Consider the following 16,886-nt stretch of genomic DNA (forward strand, 5'->3'; position numbering starts at 1 on the left):
ATTCTGGGCCCCGCACTTTAGGAAGGATGTGAAGTCTTTGGAGAGAGCACAGAAGAGATTTACTAGAATGGTTCCAGGGTTGAGGGATTACAGTTATGTGGACAGACTGGAGAAGCTGGGGTTGTTCGCCTTGGAGCAGAGAAGGCTAAGAGGAGATTTGATAGAGGTGTTTAAAATTGTGAATGGTTTAGATAGAGTAAATAAAGAGAAGCTGTTGCCAATGGCTGAAGGGTCGATAACGAGAGGACACAGATTTAAGGTGATTGGCAGAAGAACCAGAGGTGACATGAGGAAACACTGTTTTACACAATGAGTGGCTAGGATGTGGAATGCACTGCCTGATAGGGTGGTGGAGGCAGATTCAATAGTAGCCTTCAGAATTGGGTAAATAGTTGAAGGAGAAAAAATTGCAGGAATGTGGGGACAGAGCGGGGAGAGTGGGACTAACTGGATTGCTCTTCCAAAGAGCACAGACTCGATGGACCGAATGGCCTCATTCTGTGCTGTACTATTCTATGATTCTATGATTAAGGATCCAGACACGTAGCAGCACCCAAGGACCTGTACCCCAGTAAGAGTTAGCGTTTCCAACTTTCCAGGATTGCTCTGGAGTTTCCAGATATTAAAGATTAATCTTTTGCAAGCAACCCAGCAGAAATATCATAGGGTTATTAAAAAATTGTGATTTTTCTTAATGCCTTTGAACACTTTTGTTTATTAGTTCTAAAAATATTGGACATGAGGAAAAAAGGCTGTTTGACTGACAGCCAAGAATCATCCAGTCGGGTAACAAAGAGTCTGTTCGCTTTCCAATTGGGCTGGGAAGGCGGGGCACCACGAAGACAGACATGTAGGGCGACCAATGGCAGGAGCGTGTGGACGGGGACAGTTGGCGGCTGGAAACATAGAAACATAGAAGATAGGAGCAGGAGTAGGCCATTCAGCCCTTCGAGCCTGCTCCACCATTCAATGAGATCATGGCTGATCATCCAAATTCAGTACCCTGTCCCTGCCTTCTCCCCATATCCCTTGATCCCTTTAGCCTTAAGAAATATATCCAACTCTTTCTTGAATATATTTAATGAACTGGCCTCCACCGCCCTCTGTGGCAGAGAATTCCACAGGTTCACCACTCTCTGGGTGAAGAAATTCCTCCTCATTTCAGTCCTAAATGGCTTACCCCTTATCCTTAGACTATGACCCCTGGTTCTGGACTCCCCGGCCATCAGAAACATTCTTCCTGCATCTAGTCTGTCCAGGCCTGACAGAATTTTATAGGTTTCGATGAGATCCCCTCTCAATCTTCTAAACTCCAGTGAGTATAAGCCCAATCGACACAATCTCTCCTCATACGTCATTCCTGCCATCCCAGGTATCAGCCTGGTGAATCTTCGCTGCACTCCCTCCATGGCAAGAATGTCCTTCCTCAGGTAAGGCGACCAAAACTGCACACAATACTCAAGGTATGATCTCACCAAGGCCCTGTACAACTGCAGCAAGACATCCTTGTTCCTGTACTCGAACCCTCTTGCTACGAAGGCCAACATACCATTTGCCTTCTTAACTGCCTGCTGCACCTGCATGCTTACCTTCAGCGACTGGTGCACAAGAACACCCAGGTCTCTTTGCACTTCCCCTTCTCCCAATCTATTGCCATTCAAATAATAATCTGCCTTCCTGTTTTTGCCACCAAAGTGGATAACCTCACATTTATCCACATTATAGTGCATTTGCCATGTTTCTGCCCAATCACCCAACCTGTCCAAATCGTACATGTGATGACACCTCCAGGCTGCGCCAACCAAAGTTGATAACCCTAGTCAGCACCGTCAGGAGAGGAGGGAGAGAAAGACTAAAGAAACAAGCAGAAGAACCTGAAGGAAAGCTATGCCCATTGATAGTGTGCAACCTTTGCAGGGACCAAACGGCAGCAGCCTTGTAGTGTTAACACTGGCTATCCCCAAGTAAATAACTGAACAATTAGCAGATTAGCATTTATTGAGAGGGGTGGTGGTGGGGGGGGGTTATGTATTGAAAAACTAAAGGCATCAAGGAGTCTATCTTTACATAAACACCTTTGTTTTCTTAGTAGTTAAGTGCCCTTCACCACTAGTTTACTGTTTCCAAGTGCCTTTCAGTACAAGGCATGGTACATTTGGACCTTATACAAATAGCTTTGGTTGCTTATCAATAGTATGATTGCAAATGTGCATTGCATCAAAGCCATTGTATTACGATAGGAAACAATAATAGAGGTGAGAGTTTCAGATCATGTCGTGTGTAGAGATGGTCTGTAAACTTGAGCTCATCCAAAAACTCTGCTGCCCTGTGTCCTAACTCACACCAAGTCCCGTTCACCCATCACCCGCTGTGCTCACTGCCCCGTGTCCTAACTCGCACCAAGTCCCGTTCACCCATCACCCCCTGTGCTCACTGCCCCGTGTCCTAACTCACACCAAGTCCCGTTCACCCATCACCCCCTGTGCTCACTGCCCCGTGTCCTAACTCACACCAAGTCCCGTTCACCCATCACCCCCTGTGCTCACTGCCCCGTGTCCTAACTCACACCAACTCCCGTTCACCCATCACCCCGTGCTCACTGCCCCGTGTCCTAACTCACACCAAGTCCCGTTCACCCATCACCCCCTGTGCTCACTGCCCCGTGTCCTAACTCGCACCAAGTCCCGTTCACACCATCACCCCCTGTGCTCACTGCCCCGTGTCCTAACTCGCACCAAGTCCCGTTCACCCATCACCCCCTGTGCTCACTGCCCCATGTCCTAACTCGCACCAAGTCCCGTTCACCCATCACCCCCTGTGCTCACTGCCCCGTGTCCTAACTCGCACCAAGTCCCGTTCGCCCATCACCCCGTGCTCACTGCCCCGTGTCCTAACTCGCACCAAGTCCCGTTCGCCCATCACCCCCTGTGCTCACTGCCCCGTGTCCTAACTCGCACCAAGTCCCGTTCGCCCATCACCCCTGTGCTCACTGCCCCGTGTCCTAACTCGCACCAAGTCCCGTTCACCCATCACCCCCTGTGCTCACTGCCCCGTGTCCTAACTCGCACCAAGTCCCGTTCACCCATCACTCCCTGTGCTCACTGCCCCATGTCCTAACTCGCACCAAGTCCCGTTCACCCACCACCCGCTGGGCTCACTGCCCCGTGTCCTAACTCGCACCAAGTCCCGTTCACCCACCACCCCCTGTGCTCACTGCCCCGTGCCCTAACTCACACCAAGTCTCGTTCACCCATCACCCCCTGTGCTCACTGCATCGTGTCCTAACTCGCACCAAGTCCCGTTCACCCATCAACCCCTGTGCTCACTGCCCCGTGTCCTAACTCGCACCAAGTCCCGTTCACCCATCACCCCTGTGCTCACTGCCCCGTGTCCTAACTCGCACCAAGTCCCATTCACCCATCACCCCCTGTGCTCACTGCCCCGTGTCCTAACTCGCACCAAGTCCCGTTCACCCATCACCCCCTGTGCTCACTGCCCCGTGTCCTAACTCGCACCAAGTCCCGTTCACCCATCACCCCCTGTGCTCACTGCCCCGTGTCCTAACTCGCACCAAGTCCCGTTCACCCATCACCCCCTGTGCTCACTGCCCCTTGTCCTAACTCGCACCAAGTCCCGTTCGCCCATCACCCCTGTGCTCACTGCCCCGTGTCCTAACTCGCACCAAGTCCCATTCACCCACCACCCCTGTGCTCACTGCCCGTGTCCTAACTCGCACCAAGTCCCGTTCACCCATCACCCGTGCTCACTGCCCCGTGTCCTAACTTGCACCAAGTCCCGTTCACCCATCACCCCCTGTGCGCACTGCCCCGTGTCCTAACTCGCACCAAGTCCCGTTCACCCATCACCCCCTGTGCTCACTGCCCGTGTCCTAACTCGCACCAAGTCCCGTTCACCCATCACCCCTGTGCTCACTGCCCCGTGTCCTAACTCGCACCAAGTCCCGTTCACCCATCACCCCCTGTGCTCACTGCCCCGTGTCCTAACTCGCACCAAGTCCCGTTCACCCATCACCCCTGTGCTCACTGCCCCGTGTCCTAACTCGCACCAAGTCCCGTTCACCCATCACCCCTGTGCTCACTGCCCCGTGTCCGAACTCGCACCAAGTCCCGTTCACCCATCACCCCTGTGCTCACTGCCCCGTGTCCTAACTTGCACCAAGTCCCGTTCACCCATCACCCCCTGTGCGCACTGCCCCGTGTCCTAACTCGCACCAAGTCCCATTCACCCATCACCCCCTGTGCTCACTGCCCGTGTCCTAACTCGCACCAAGTCCCGTTCACCCATCACCCCTGTGCTCACTGCCCCGTGTCCTAACTCGCACCAAGTCCCGTTCACCCATCACCCCTGTGCTCACTGCCCCGTGTCCGAACTCGCACCAAGTCCCGTTCACCCATCACCCCTGTGCTCACTGCCCCGTGTCCTAACTTGCACCAAGTCCCGTTCACCCATCACCCCCTGTGCTCACTGCCCCGTGTCCTAACTCGCACCAAGTCCCGTTCACCCATCACCCCTGTGCTCACTGCCCCGTGTCCGAACTCGCACCAAGTCCCGTTCACCCACCACCCCTGCGCTCACTGCCCGTGTCCTAACTTGCACCAAGTCCCGTTCACCCACCACCCCTGTGCTCACTGCCCCGTGTCCTAACTTGCACCAAGTCCCGTTCACCCACCACCCCTGCACTCGCTGACCTACATTGGCTCCTGGTCCAGCAACATCTTGATTTTAAAATTCTCATCCTGGTTTACAAATCCCTCCATGGCCTCGCCCCCTCCCTATCTCTGTAACCCCCTCCGAGATCACTACGCTCCTCCAATTCTGGCCTGCTGCGTATTCCTGATTTTCATCGCTCCACCATTGACGTCCATGCCTTCAGCTGCCGAGGACCTAAGCTCTGGAATTACATCCCTAAATCTCGCCGCCTCTCCACTTCTCTCTCCTTCTTTAAGGCACACAATAAAACCTAGCTCTTTGACCAAACTTTTAGTCACCTATCTTAATAGCTCCTTATGTGGCTCGGTGTCAAATTTTGTTTGATAACACTTCTGTGAAGCGCCTTGAGACATTTTACTACATTAAAGGTGCTGTATAAATGCAAGTGATTGTTATTGTCTCACTAACCCAAATCTAGGGCAAATCCAACCCCAATTCATGAGTCAAATCTAAAGTAATTGAAAATCACCGCTACATCCTACTCAAGAGAACATTGTGTTAACTTCCAAAGTCCATGCCTGAAAGTAGTTCTCTAGGGCAGCACCATCACTAACCTCTACTATTCCTTCATTGCCTGGATATACTGCTATGGAATCATGTAAGAGTCCATTTTGGGGCATCTCCACATGCGAAACACAGTACTACTACTTTCGTATGACGGGAAAAGCTTATAATGGGATGTCTAGTTTGGCTATCCATTTGATGGCCTCCTGAGATGCCAAGTGGAGAAATGAGGTGCCTCCCGCAACAGATCTCAGTGGGCAGGTGGATGTGATGTGTTCCACGGTCTGGGACTCACGGCCACAGTCGCATTTCGGGTCGTCCCTCATCTTCCACTTGGGGAGCGGGTGGCCGCATCGTCCACGTCCTGTGCGGATTGGGTTGAGCGCCGTCCACTGTCTTCAAGGGAGGTCGAAGCCGGGGACCTCTGCTGTTGGGTCAGTGATGAGGTGTTGGTTCTTTATCTTGCATGCGTCCCACGATTGCGTCCATCTGGATAGTGGGTCGATGCCAGCTGCGTGAATATTGGCTGCTGTTTCCCAGCATGACCAGCGGGATTTTAAGCGCTTTCATGTTGGGCTTTTCATGTCTTCGTGAATGGGAAGGTCGAAGTTGCTCATGATTTTTTCCATCTCACGGAGCGCGGTGGTGTCGCGGCGAATGGCAGGCGGGGCAATGTGGGACAGCACCGGGAGCCATTCAGTTGGAGTGGACCTGAGCGTCTCTGACACCGTCCTCATGGCGGTGATTAGCCGTACGTCCACAATCTTTGTCCGGCAGCTGCAGGACCATGAAGCAGAACAGTATTCTGCAGCAGAGTAGATGAGGGCCACTGTTACGATGCAAAGTGTTCCCCCATGACATTACAGCTCCCTCTGCAAAGAGTCACTCCGCACACCATCTTTTCGGCGCCCCTCGTCACCAAAGAGGTGGACACAGCGCTGACAGCCACCGAGTCAGGGCGGGTCACTGGGATCAATGACATCTACCCAGAATTCCTCAAGAACCAGGGCCCAAATGGACGGATGTGGCTTGCCAAACTCACCTCCAACATCCTTGACACTGGGATAATCCCAGAAGTCTGGCGCCATTCCAAATTCGTTACCATCCTAAAGCCAGGAAAACCAGCCAACGATCCCAAAAGCTACTGCCCCATCACCCTTATGTCTACGGTTTACAAGGTGGTCGAATGGCTCGTCCTTAACTGGATAAAACCAGCTTTAGAAGCTGCCCTCCCAAACGAGCAGGTGGGCTTCAGAAAGGGAAGAAGCTGCTCTGACCAGGTCCTCGCACTCACTACCAACATTGCGGCAGGGTTCCAGAAACAGCTGAAGACCGGAGCTGCCTTCACAGACTTGTCATCGGCATACGACACTGTCTGGCATGAAGGCTTGCTACTGAAGCTTTCAATAATCATCCAATGCCGCAAGACTCTCAGGCTTATCAACACCCTAACGAGCCACCGTAAGTTCCGCATCTATCTTGGTGACAAGACCAGCCGAGCACGCACGCTCAACAATGGCCCGCTACAAGGGTTGATGCTCGCACTGGCCTGTTTCAACATCTGTACGGCGGACAGGTCCTGCACCAAATCCTGGAAGTTCGCCATAGCACTGCTGACACAGGCATCAACACTAGAGGAAGCAAGTAGAAACATAGAAACATAGAAGATAGGAGCAGGAGTAGGCCATTCGGCCCCTCGAGCCTGCTCCGCCATTTAATGAGATCATGGCTGATCATCCAAATTCAGTACCCTGTCCCTGCTTTCTCCCCATATCCCTTGATCCCTTTAGCCTTAAGAAATATATCTAACTCCTTCTTGAATATGTTTAATGAATTGGCCTCTACTGCCTTCTGTGGTAGAGAATTCCACAGGTTCACCACTCTCTGGGTGAAGAAATTCCTCCTCATCTCTGTCCTAAATGGCTTACCCCTTATCCTATAGAAGTAGGATGCTCACAAGCGATCTGGACCGACTGGAATGCTGAATATTTCTCCTATGCTAATGAGCATGGGCTAAAAGAATAGAACTTTTCCCAAGTTGGATTCCAGTTATAACATTGGGGAAAACCACTACCATCATCACCATCAATCACCACCAACACAACCACAATCACCATTATCAACATCACCGCCATCGCAACCCCAACCATCATCATCGCCAACCACAACAACCAACATCACCAATCACAACCATCACCATCACAGCCATCACCAATCACAACCATCATCACCAGCCACAACAACCTGCATTTATATGGCACCTTTAATGTGTAAAATGGTGCTCCGCGGATAAGAAAATAGGCACCAAACAGCAGATTGAGAGTTCCGAGAGGCGACAGGTTGTAAGGCAGGCTTTGAAGGTGGGGAAAGATAATGAGGCGGAGGAATTTAGGGAGGGAGTTCCAGAGTAGGGACAAGACGGCTGGAGGCCCTGCCACCAACGGTGGAAAGGAGGGAGGAGGGGAGGGCACAGGAGGCCCAGGGTTGCAGAACTAAACAGCATAGGATGGGACGCAATGCTGAGGTAGAGTGAGGCAAGGCCCCGGAGCAATTTGTAGACGAGCAGAACGGCAAGGAAAGCATTGGAGAAAATGAAGCTAGAGGTAAAAGTATGAATTCTGCTTCACAAGTAAAGAAGTTTTGGACATTCACAAGGCAAATTTGAGGCTCCATTCAAATTTAATTCTCATCATTAGTATCTAGCCAGTGAAAATATGTCTGTGGTTTTCGAAGTATGTCTGCTGGCCTCATCGTTCCTTGATATCACTTCCTAAATAAAGAAAGCGCTGCACATTCTCCAACAGTTTTCCATCTAGTATTATAGGACTTGCACTGACAACAGGCACCACCCTAGCTTGCTGCGTTCCCATAGAAGAGCTCGATGGACCTCTCAAAACACTTGCTCCAACAGTTAACATTCGTCTCTCATATTAAATCCACTCCGGGAAGACATCAGAGATGCATTATCTGTCAAGATGACAAGTTACACAATGGGCCCTCCCAATAGATCACTTGATAAAGACAATGTGAATTGGGCCACAAGGTTCGGGGTTTGATCCAAGGCCTGCGGGGAGTTAGTGTACCTCAGCTGCAGTGGCCAAAAGAAAGATTTGCATTTATATTGCGCTTTTCTACGACCTCAGGACGTCCCAAAGCACTTTACAGCCAATGAAGTACTTTTTAAAGTGTAGTCACTGTTGTAATATAGGGAAATGTGTCAGCCAATTTGTACACAGCAAGCTCCCACAAAACAGCAGTGAGATTAATGACCAGATCATCTGTTTTAGTAATGTTGGTTGAGGGATAAATATTAGCCAGGACACCAGGGAGAACTGCCCTGCCCTTCTTTGAAATAGTGCCGTGGGAACTCTTACGTTCACCTGAGAGGGAAGACTTAGGTTTAATGTCTCATCCGAAAGACGGCACCTCCGACCGTGCAGCACTCCCTCAGCACTGCACTGGAGTGTCAGTCCGGATTATGTGCTCAAGTCTCGGGAGTGGGACTTGAACCCACAACCTCCTGATTCAGAGGCGAGAGAGTGCTACTCACCGAGCCACAGTGGATAGGGATGTTATTGGCCTCAATGCCTTTGGTTAAGGAAGAGGGGTGGAGAAGGTGGATCATCAGGAATGATCCCCATTGCTGATCATTATGCAGTGACTCCTGGAAATGTTCGTGTGTAGACAGGAACGACCACCCCTACCCAACCCCCCCTGCGCTGCCGCACCCCACCACCCCCCCCTCCACCCCGGTTGAGTGGCCTACTGACACTCATGGTCAAGATTTGGACATGAGTACCGACCAATTAAGCAGGCGACTGGCACCAGTGGATCTAAACCCCAGTGAACGTCGAGGCCTACAGGAGACAAGCACATCAGCAACAGAAATAAAACCAAACCAAAATGGTTTAGTGGTTACGACCTTAACACCAATTTTAATTCAACACCAAAAAAAGAAATTCAGTGGCCAATTCGCACCACGATACAATACTAGCACTTGCATTACCTTGGAGAGAATGAAATGCTTTACTCACTTGTGAATGCTCTTGACGTGTACAGTCACCATAACACAATACAGTAGGATTACCTCTCCCAGAAAGTGAACAGCATATCTGAAATGGAAAAATCACAATCAGTACAAGCTATTGCATCACACGGAGCAATGCAGTCAAACAAGGTGAATTTCATAGAAACAGGCCATTCAGCCCAACTGGTCCATGTCAATGTTTATACTCTACACGAGCCACCTCCCACCCCTATTCATCTAATCCTAGCAGCCAAAAATAATCAGAAATTGCATCCATATAGCACCTTGTAAGGACATCCCAAAGAGCTTCACAGCCAATCGATTACTTTTGAAGAACAGTCATTGTTTTATTCAGGCAAATGTGATAGTCAATTGCGCACAAGTGGCATATAAAGTGAAAGACCAGTTAATCTGCTCTTGGTTACATACATAGAATTTACAGCACAGAAACAGGCCATTCGGCCCAACTGGTCTATGCCGGTGTTTATGCGCCACACGAGCCTCCTCCCACCCCTTTTCATCTCACCCCATCAACATACCCTTCTATTCCTTTCTCCCTCGTGTGTTTATCTAGCTTTCCCTTCAATGCATCTACACTAGTCGCCTCAACTACTCCCTGTGGTAGCGAGTTCCACATTCTCACCACTCTCTGGGTAAAGAAGTTTCTCCTAAATTCCCTATTGGATTTATTAGTGACTAGCTGAAGTGCCCGGCGGTGCCGAGGGATTTTTGAGGGCATGTTGTTGTTGGAAGAGAGAGAGAGAGAGAGCGACTGGGGGGGGGGGGGGGGGAGAGAGAGCGCGACTGGGGGGGAAGAGAGAGCGTGACTGGGGGAAGAGAGAGAGCAACTGGGGGGAAGAGAGAGCGCGACGGGGGGAAGGTGGGGGGGAAGGGGGGGAGGGGAAAGGGGAGGGGAGGGGAGGGGGGAAGGGGAGGGGGGAGGGGGGTGGAGGGGGGGAGGAAGGGGATGGAGGGGGAGGAGGAGGGGAGGAGGGGGAGGAGGGGGAGGAGGGGGAGGAGGGGGAGGAGGGGGAGGAAGGGGAGGGAGGGGAGGGGAGGGAGGGGAGGAGGAGGAGGAGGAGGGGAGGAGGGGGAGGAGGGGGAGGAGGGGAGGGGGAGGAGGGGGAGGGGGAGAGGGGAGAGGGGGGAGGGGGGAGGGGGGAGAGGGGGGAGGGGGGAGGGAGGGGAGAGGGGGGAGGGAGAGGAGGGGGAGGGGGAGGGGAGGGGGAGGGGAGGGGAGGGGAGGGGAGGGGGAGGGGAGGGGGAGGGGAGGGGAGGGGGAGGGGAGGGGGAGGGGGAGGGGGAGGGGAGGGGAGGGGGAGGGGGAGGGGGAGGGGAGGGGGAGGGGGAGGGGGGAGGGAGGGGAGAGGGGGGAGGGAGAGGAGGGGGAGGGGGAGGGGAGGGGAGGGGGAGGGGGAGGGGGAGGGGGAGGGGGAGGGGGAGGGGGAGGGGGGATGAAGGGGATGGAGGGGGGAGGAGGAGGGGGAGGAAGGGGAGGAAGGGGGGAGGAGGGGGGAGGAAGGGGAGGGAGGGGGAAGGAGGAGGAGGGGGGAGGAAGGGGAGGGGGAGAGGGGGGAGGAAGGGGAGGGGAGAGGGGGGAGAGGGGGGAAGGGGGGGGAAGGGAAAGGGGAGGGGGGGGAGGGGGAGGAAGGGGAGGGGGAGGAAGGGGAGGGAGGGGGGAGGGAGGGGGGGGAGAGGGGGAGAGGGGGGAGGGGGGAGGGGGGAGGGGAGGGGGGAGGGGAGGGGAGGGGGAGGGGAGGGGGAGGGGAGGGGGAGGGGGAGGGGGAGGGGGAGGGGGAGGGGAGGGGGAGGGGAGGGGGAGAGGAGGGGGAGAGGAGGGGGAGAGGAGGGGGAGAGGAGGGGGAGAGGAGGGGGAGAGGAGGGGTGGAGGGGAGAGAGAGGGGAGAGAGAGGGGAGAGAGGAGGGGAGCGGAGGGGAGCGGAGGGGAGGGGGGGAGAGGGGGGAGGGGAGGGGGAGAGAGGAGGGGAGGGGTGGGGGAGGTGGGGGAAGGAGGGGGGGAGAAAGGGAGGGGGGAGCCAGCAGGCCCTCTCCCCTCTGCCGGCGATGGCTCCGCTGAGCTCCGTGCCGGCCCACGCACTGACATGCCGAGCGCAGCGCCCCGGTCAGCCCGAGCCCCGCCCTCCTGAGGCCGGGCCTGAGGCGGCTTGAGATGGCCGATTGCGGCTGGCCGGGCCCGGTTGCCTTGGTAACCCTCCTCCCCTCTCCGCCTCCCGATCTGCGGGACTGGGCCTGAGTGGCTTGAGACAGCCGATTGCGTCTGGCGAGCCCGGTTGCCGGGGTAACCCTCTCCGCTCCCCCTCCCCTCCCGAGCCCCGCCCCCCCCACCCCCCCGCTAACCTGCTCGCTTCCCTCTGGCCGCGCTCTGTGAGGAGCTTGCAGTGAGCCCAGCCAGCCTTTACCAAGATGGCTGGCCGCTGGTTCGGAATCGGGCCCAGCGGGGGGGTGGGGGGTGAGGGGTGGGAGGAGCTTGCCACAAAACAATTGCCTCGGGTCCAGCATGGCTGGCAACAGACGCCCAGGCTTCGAGGCCTACCTGCAAAAACGGGGAAAGGTAGGAAAATTAATGAGATTAGATAAAAGATTTAGAAAGTAATTAACTTTTTTTTAAAACAATATGTGTTTTAAAAGCAACTTTTTTTTTTAAAGACGCAGAAAGCGAGAAAAAGAAATGAAAAGTTTGGAATCAAGATGGCGGCGACTCATCTCGGTTCAGAACGATAAGGCCCGCCCACACACGCACCGATTGGTCGACCGTCAGGTCACCGAAGCGTAGGATTGGTCAATCGTCCCGTCACTCGACTCTAGGAGGGCCCGCCTGCACGCGCCAGGAACCCGCCCCCGCCACGCAGCGATTGGTCGACCGTCGGGTCGCTCGACCGTACGATTGGTCAACCTCGATGTCACTCAATGCTAATGAGCAGATAATGAGCGGAATTTTGAACGTTTTTTGGATACCGCGGGCACAATTTTTGTCTCACCGAAACGTAAATATGCTTACAACCGTTCTGGAATCGTAAGCTTTCTTTTGATCTAACACACGTGTAGGTACGCTCTATAACTTTTGATTGTATAGCCGGACAGAGAGACAGAAAGACAGACAGAGAGACATACCATTTTTTATATATATAGATTATCTTATATTTATGGCCCCTAGTTCTGATCTCTCCCACAAGTGGAAACATCTTCTCTACGTCTACCCTATCAAACCCCATCAGCAGGTCACCCCTCAGCCTTCTCTTTCCTAGAGAAAAGAGCCCCAGCCTGTTCAGTCTTTCCTGATAGTTAGAACCTCTCAGTTCTGGTATCATCCTTGTAAATCTCTTTTTTACACCTTCATTAGTGCTTCTATAATCTTTTTAATAATATGGAGACCAGAATGTCCAAGATTACTTCTGCTAGAGGTATAGAAGAGGTATCATGGGTTAGGACATTTCTCAGATACTGAGGAGGTAGAAACTGGTCCTCATTGTGCCCGTTGAAAAACAGGGGCAAAAATAGGACCAATTTCCGTGGGCTTTAGGGATTCCACCATGTTGGTAAAGGTAGCTTTACAGGCGTCCTGGGTGGCCACCTAAAACATGGCACTATTCAAAGAAGAGCAGGGAAGTTCTCCCCGGTGTTTTGGCCGATATTTGTCCCTTAACCAACATCACAAAAACAGATTATCTGGTCATTATCACATTGTCATCACAAGGTTTGTGGGTCCTTGCTGTGTGCAAATTGGCAGCCGCGTTTCCCTACATTACAACAGTGACTACACTTCAAAAAGTACTTCATTGGCTGTAAAGCGCTTTGGGACGTCCTGAGATGGTGAAAGGCATTATATAAATGCAAGTTCCTTTACTTTCTTTTAGATCATCGCTATCTGTATCTTAACTGCATCTACCTGCCTTTGACCCATATCCCTTGATACCCTTAGCGAACAAAAATCTGTCGATCTGAGTCTTGAAAGCTTAAATTGAGGGTTGCCATATCCATAACTGGGTAGAGGTGAGGACTGAGGGTGGGGCTAGGGGTGTGGCTTAGGAACCTTTCACATGTAATTGGTAGATAGAGTGTACCCTAATTTCAAAGCACACTCTTCCTCTCTCTCAGCTTTGTGGAGTTGCTGCAGAGTTAGATGCAGTATTCAGATTATATTGTGTTATTAAGTTTCCTCCCATTGTTGTATTAGTTTAAAATTCTCATCCTTGTGTTCGAATTCCTCCGTGGCCTCGCCCCTCCCTATCTCTGTAACCTCCTCTAGTCCTACAGCCCTCCCAGATCTCTGCGCTCCTTCAATTCTAGCTTCTTGAACATCCCCGATTTTCATCGCTGCACCATTGGCGGCCATGCCTTCAGCTGCCGAGGCCCGAAGCTCTGGAATTCCCTCCCTAAACCTCCCTGCCTCTCCCTCCTCCTTTAAGACCCTCCTTAAAACCTACCTCTTTTGACCAAACTTTTGGTCACCTGTCCTAATATCTCCTTACGTGGCTCGGTGCCTAATTTTGTGCAGTGCCTTGGGACGTTCTGCCATGTTAAAGGTGCTATATAAGTGCAAGTTGTTGTTGTATATCCAGTTGAGATGTCCCCCGTCTCCCAGTTCCAGCGCAAGATATTTGTTTGGGCTCTTCTTCACTTTCTTGGTTTATATTTTTTTAAGCTGCTCTTGATGTTGTTGCCAAACTTTATCTCAGGGTCCCACTGACTTTCCAGTCACTGGAATAGTTTGCCTCAATCCCAGTTTGAGACGTTACTGGAATCGAACAACAGCCAACAAAAGGGAATCTGCCACAAAAACTGGATGAAGAAACTCAGGAAAGCGGACTTTCCACTGTCTGGTTTACATTAACAATGAAATCATACAGCGTGCCTAAAAAATAACCCAGAGAAATGCGAACTCTATCAGCGCTGGGTTCAAGTTAGGTCAGCGAGTACAACCTTCCAATAAAGAGAAAGAAGGAACTTGGATTCATATAGCACCTTTCATGACCACAGGATGTCCCAAAGCACTTTACAGCCAATTAAGTACTTTTTATAAGTGTAGTCACTGTTGTAAAGTAGGAAACGCGGCTGCAAGGTCCCACAGACAGCAATGTGATAATGTTTTATTTTAGTGATGTTGGTTGAGGTAAAAATATTGGGTAGGACACCAGGGAAAACTCTTTTGCTCTTCTTCGAAGTAATGCCGTAGGATATTTTACATCCACCTGAGAGTGCAGACGTGGCTTCGGTTTAACGTCTCATCCGAAAGACGGCACCTCCGACAGTGCAGCGCTCCCTCAGTACTGCACTGGAGTGTCAGCCTGGATTTTCTGCTCAAATCTCTGGAGTGGGACTGCGAACACATGACCTTCTGACTCAGAGGCGAGAGTGCTACCCACTGAGCCACAGCTGACACCTAGTAGGACAATAGACTTCATGTCATGTGCTGAAGGGCATTGCAAAACTGCCCCATCTACTAACCAGTGTGAGTTGACAGTAACTCACTCCTCACAGGACCCACTGAACACAAACACTCTCTGTTCTGTTCATAGCAGTCATGATCATCTCCCCTAAATTAAAAGGATATTACACTTATTAAAGGTGTTTTGCACATTTTCTTGTGACCTGTTGTCAAACACCCAACATGCTATAATGCCTCATTGAGTCACATGGACATGACATCATATTGAAACTGATACATAGCCTTCCACTTTATCGAAAAAAATAATGTTTTGCTCAACTTTTGTTTTGCTCAGGATAGTACAGTAGCCCTTTAAGTACAGTCAACCAGCTGAAGGACTGTACCAACTGTTTTCCAATAGGGAGAAACATCTGGATACAATTTTAATATCTTGTTAGAATGACGATAAAAACACATAGGGAGGGGTTGTTGCAGGATCGGGCATCTTCCCCTCCCCAGTCTTTCAAGAGCACTTCCTAGGGGATTTGTTTAGTAGCACCGATGCACATCTGGAGATTACACAGCCCATCCCTCGGCCCCTCCTCCGCCAACTAAAGAGGATGCCAGACAGCAAGAGTAATTGTGGATCATTAATCTTTGGGAGGGCGGGGAGCGGGGCGGGGTGGTGGGAGAGGTTGTGTTGTTGACTCTGGTTAGACGTACTCCTAGAGGCTTCATCAGATGACCTCCAGCCTCCAAGTGCCCCGCCCAAGAAAACAGCCTTTTCTTCCTCCGTCTGCAATATTTTTACAACTGATAAAGCGTTGAAAAGAAAATGAAAAATAAACACAATTTTTTGAATGCCCCTATGATTTTGCTCTCTCAGCAGTGTCCAGGAGGTTAGTCTTTAATTCCTGGAGACTCCAGGACAATCCTGGAGTATTGGTAACCCTAGGGTTGATGAGGTGGGGACGAGAGGAGATCCTAAAGGCATTATGATGGCACGACGCACTAATGCTCTATGCCAGAGAATGGAAGATGTGGCTTTGTTCCTGCGGTTCCCTGGGGAGGCCTTGGCTGGAGCACCATTGCACCGTTTGAAAGAACTTGCATTTATATAGCGCCTTTCAAAGCCTCAGGGTGTCTCAAAGCGGTTTACTTTGGGATAAAAATGGTGTGTGACATCAGTTGGGGGCGCGGGGGTAGGATGGGACGAGTCTGGAAGGATAAAGATCAGGAATGAAAGAATATATTTCTAGTAGTTCAAAAAGGAAACTGCTTCAGCAGCTGTTTCCAGTGAGCATGATGACAGATTTCAGGAACCACAGCCAGGCCCACACAATGATGTCAGCTAAAAATATGTAGCCAAGTAACCAAATAAATAAGCACTGAGCAACCACGACAAAGCTCGAAGCCTGTAATACGTTTAAACCAGTACTGAAATGCATTCATTTTCACCACACATGTACACACACACGTGTACACATGCATGTACGCACACATTCATACACACATGTACATACACACACGCACGTACATACACGAGCATACACACGCGCACACACATATACACACGCATGTGCATACACACATGTGCATTCACACATACATACACATGCACGCGTTTCACACACACATGTACATACACACAGATGCACGTAGACATACACGTGCATATACACACACATACATAGACACACGCGCGCGTTTCACACACATGTACATACACACACACACCGCATACACACACTCGTGCATACACACGAGTGAAACTTTGCAATCTAAATTTTGCATCGCTTCTTTATTTTGTTCTGAGTGGTTTAAAGTGGTTGTATCTCTTATTTCCGTGGACCCATGTGTAACAGAAAAGCAAGAACAGGGAAGAAAAGGTAAAAGAGGGGAATTTCTGGAAGGACATTATACAAAAGCAAGATTTCACGATAAAAATGATTGTACTTTGGCTGCATTTTTTCTTGACTTACTATTCAAGTTAAATTTTCTCTTCTATTGGTTCTCCTTCAATTTAACATTAATTCCACCCCTTTCTTTAGTTATTTTTAAATTGAAAGAATTAATTTTAAGGCAACTGCACATCATCTAGACTTAGGGAGAGAGAAGATCAGCATAACCTCAGGGGCCCAGGATCAATAAAAAAAAATGTTTTAAAAAACATTTATATAGAGCCTTTTAATTCCTCGGGACATCCTAAAGCACTTTACAGCCAATTAATTACTTTTG

The 16,886-nt window shown here is 51.1% G+C and overlaps 1 protein-coding gene across 1 annotated transcript in view; it reads right to left on the minus strand.

Annotated features, from left to right (window-relative positions):
- The window catches only part of LOC147103320 (membrane-bound glycerophospholipid O-acyltransferase 2-like), a 107,036-nt gene that overhangs the window by 70,518 nt on the left and 19,632 nt on the right, over positions 1-16,886 (minus strand). Inside the window, exon 3 of the mRNA XM_085962803.1 lies at positions 9,270-9,347. Coding sequence (XP_085818929.1) covers positions 9,270-9,347 — 78 coding nt within the window. The remainder of the gene's footprint in view (positions 1-9,269; positions 9,348-16,886) is intronic.

This window comes from Somniosus microcephalus, chromosome 20 (assembly GCF_052327205.1).
Source record: "Somniosus microcephalus isolate GS21.2 chromosome 20, FLI_Smic_1.0, whole genome shotgun sequence".
In the NCBI taxonomy this organism is placed as follows: Eukaryota; Metazoa; Chordata; class Chondrichthyes; order Squaliformes; family Somniosidae; genus Somniosus; species Somniosus microcephalus.